Source organism: Plasmodium inui (assembly GCF_000524495.1).
Source record: "Plasmodium inui San Antonio 1 unplaced genomic scaffold supercont1.32, whole genome shotgun sequence".
Classification (NCBI taxonomy): domain Eukaryota; phylum Apicomplexa; class Aconoidasida; order Haemosporida; family Plasmodiidae; genus Plasmodium; species Plasmodium inui.
In genome coordinates, this window is record NW_008481866.1 from 156,800 (window position 1) to 158,964 (window position 2,165).

The 2,165-nt window shown below is 40.9% G+C and overlaps 1 protein-coding gene across 1 annotated transcript; it reads left to right on the forward strand.

Annotated features, from left to right (window-relative positions):
* Positions 1-237: 237 nt before the first annotated feature.
* On the forward strand, positions 238-1,393 carry C922_04958 (hypothetical protein; the record flags this gene model as incomplete). The annotated part of the gene is made up of 2 exons (XM_008820532.1): positions 238-444; positions 824-1,393. 2 exons carry the CDS (start codon positions 238-240, stop codon positions 1,391-1,393), a joined length of 777 nt encoding a protein of 258 aa, XP_008818754.1.
* Between the last annotated feature and the right edge of the window lie 772 nt (positions 1,394-2,165).

The window sequence follows — 2,165 nt, forward strand, 5'->3', positions numbered from 1 at the left end:
ATTTCTGTTTTTGCCTTTTTTTATGAGATAAAGGAAATAAAGAAAGTGGAGGGAGATGCATTAGTGTCCTTCTCTTTTGCAATTTCACACCACGTGTACAAACGTTGGTCATGACAGAAGAGTTCGTTTGCCGCTTATTCCAGCATCATAAAATTGAAGGTAAACCCACGTAGCAGTTGCCAGGGAGGAAGGGTCCAAGTACCACCAAAAACAAAAGAAAAAGCGAGTCAGCAAAAAATGGTGCCCTCAGATCCATTTCGCAATTGCGCAGCTGAAGGGCGTCTACCCAATTTGGACTCCAGAGTGGCGAAGCGTGTCCCGGGACTCACATCGCCGGAAGTGGGATTGGATGAATCGAAGGGGGCCCCGAGAAGGAACGGCAGCACCATGGGTCTTGTGTTGCGTAAGCTCGCTGTTATCTGCGCCTTGTTTTTCTTGCTTCAGGTGAGGAGCATGAGCGTGAAGCGCCACCTGAGTACATGAATCAACAAACGAGTAAATGGACGGACAGATGGATAAATAAATATATTTATATTTCTATATATATATTTATATTTAAATATCTATGTTTATATTTACATATTTATGTTTATATTTACATATTTATGTTTATATTTACATATTTATGTTTATATTTACATATTTATGTTTATATTTACATATTTATGTTTATATTTAAATATTTATGTTTATATTTACATATTTATGTTTATATTTATACGTGTGTGTGTGTTTACGTACGTGTTCCTGGCCCCCCCAGACGTGCACTCATTTGAATGGTGACCGTTTCTAATCTGTGCCACTTCCCTCTTCCGAAACGCAGAACCGCCCTCAACTGGACAGAAAGGACCCAAGCGATCTACGGGAGAAGGAATCATACTGGAGACAGCTGTCCCAGCATAAGACAGATAAAAGGGAAGAAAATGTAAGCGTGAGCAAGGAAGGGTTGGACAGACTATGGAAGGAAGAAATAACTAAATGGAAAGCGGACATGTACGAACTAAATAAAGAGACCTTCTGGGAATTCAAAAAGGTGTGCCTAATTAACAATGTAAACTTCAATTGGGAAAATGAATTCTGGGCAAAATTCAGAAACCAAGTGAGTAGAAATATTTACACAAAGGAACAGAAGGATTACGAGGATTTTTCAAACTTAAAGAGTAATAAACCAACAGAAAAGGAAATAAAGGACTTTATTATGTCCAAGAGAAAATCCTTCGATATATTTTGTGATTTCCTGAGAAATGAAAGGTCGTCACTGATCGATCACGTCCTTAAGGAATGGATGAAAGAGAGGAGTATGGTTTTGGACAAAATGGGGCACAAGAAGTGCAAGATCCAGAAACTACTAAAGAAAATACAGAAGAAGAAGATCGCCAAGTATTATTCGTAGTGGTGTGACGGGAGAAGTAAATCACGCTCATAAAAACGATGAAGAAGGTAAAAGGAGGATGGGAAAACGGGGAAGGCAATAATTATAACGGAAGAAGACCTACCAATTTCTTAGAAGGTCAACGATCAGACAAGGAAAAATACCACGCTATACCTGCAGTGATGCAGGGAACAACCCCCCTCCCCTCCTCAGAGGATCAACAAACCTGGAAGAGTTTTTCATTCTTCCTTTATCATGGCGCCGCACGAAAGATGAAGAATACCCCTTCCGATACGAAGCAAATTGTGTGCCCGAATCACGGGGAGGCTTCCCCAGTGCGTCACACAGATTATAACAGTAGGAACGTGCTGCAACCGTTCCAGGAAAGAAATAGCTGACGCAGAGGGGTGGTCACTATTCATAGAAGTGTTAAACATCCAGGTAGTGCAGTCGGAAGAGTCCCCGCCTTTTTTAAAGAATGGACAAGTTATAAGTGTTAATCACGCAGCATGTGCACGAAAAGGAAGCTGCTGTTGAACACTACCAACGGAGGGAGATTACCCTGATGAGAAACATGGTCTGCCGACCCCCTCCCAATGCAAAGCCCCCTTTTGTTGGGGCGGAGTATGTAGGAGGACGACACCCAAGGGGAAAAAATCCATTCAAAAAAAAAAAAAAAAAAAAAAGACATATCCATGCCATATGTATATATGTATGGATGCAGGCTTGTGTATGTGCCCCCCTCGTTTTTTTAAATTTCTCTTTTCCTTTGTTCCTTCACTTCACTGCGTAT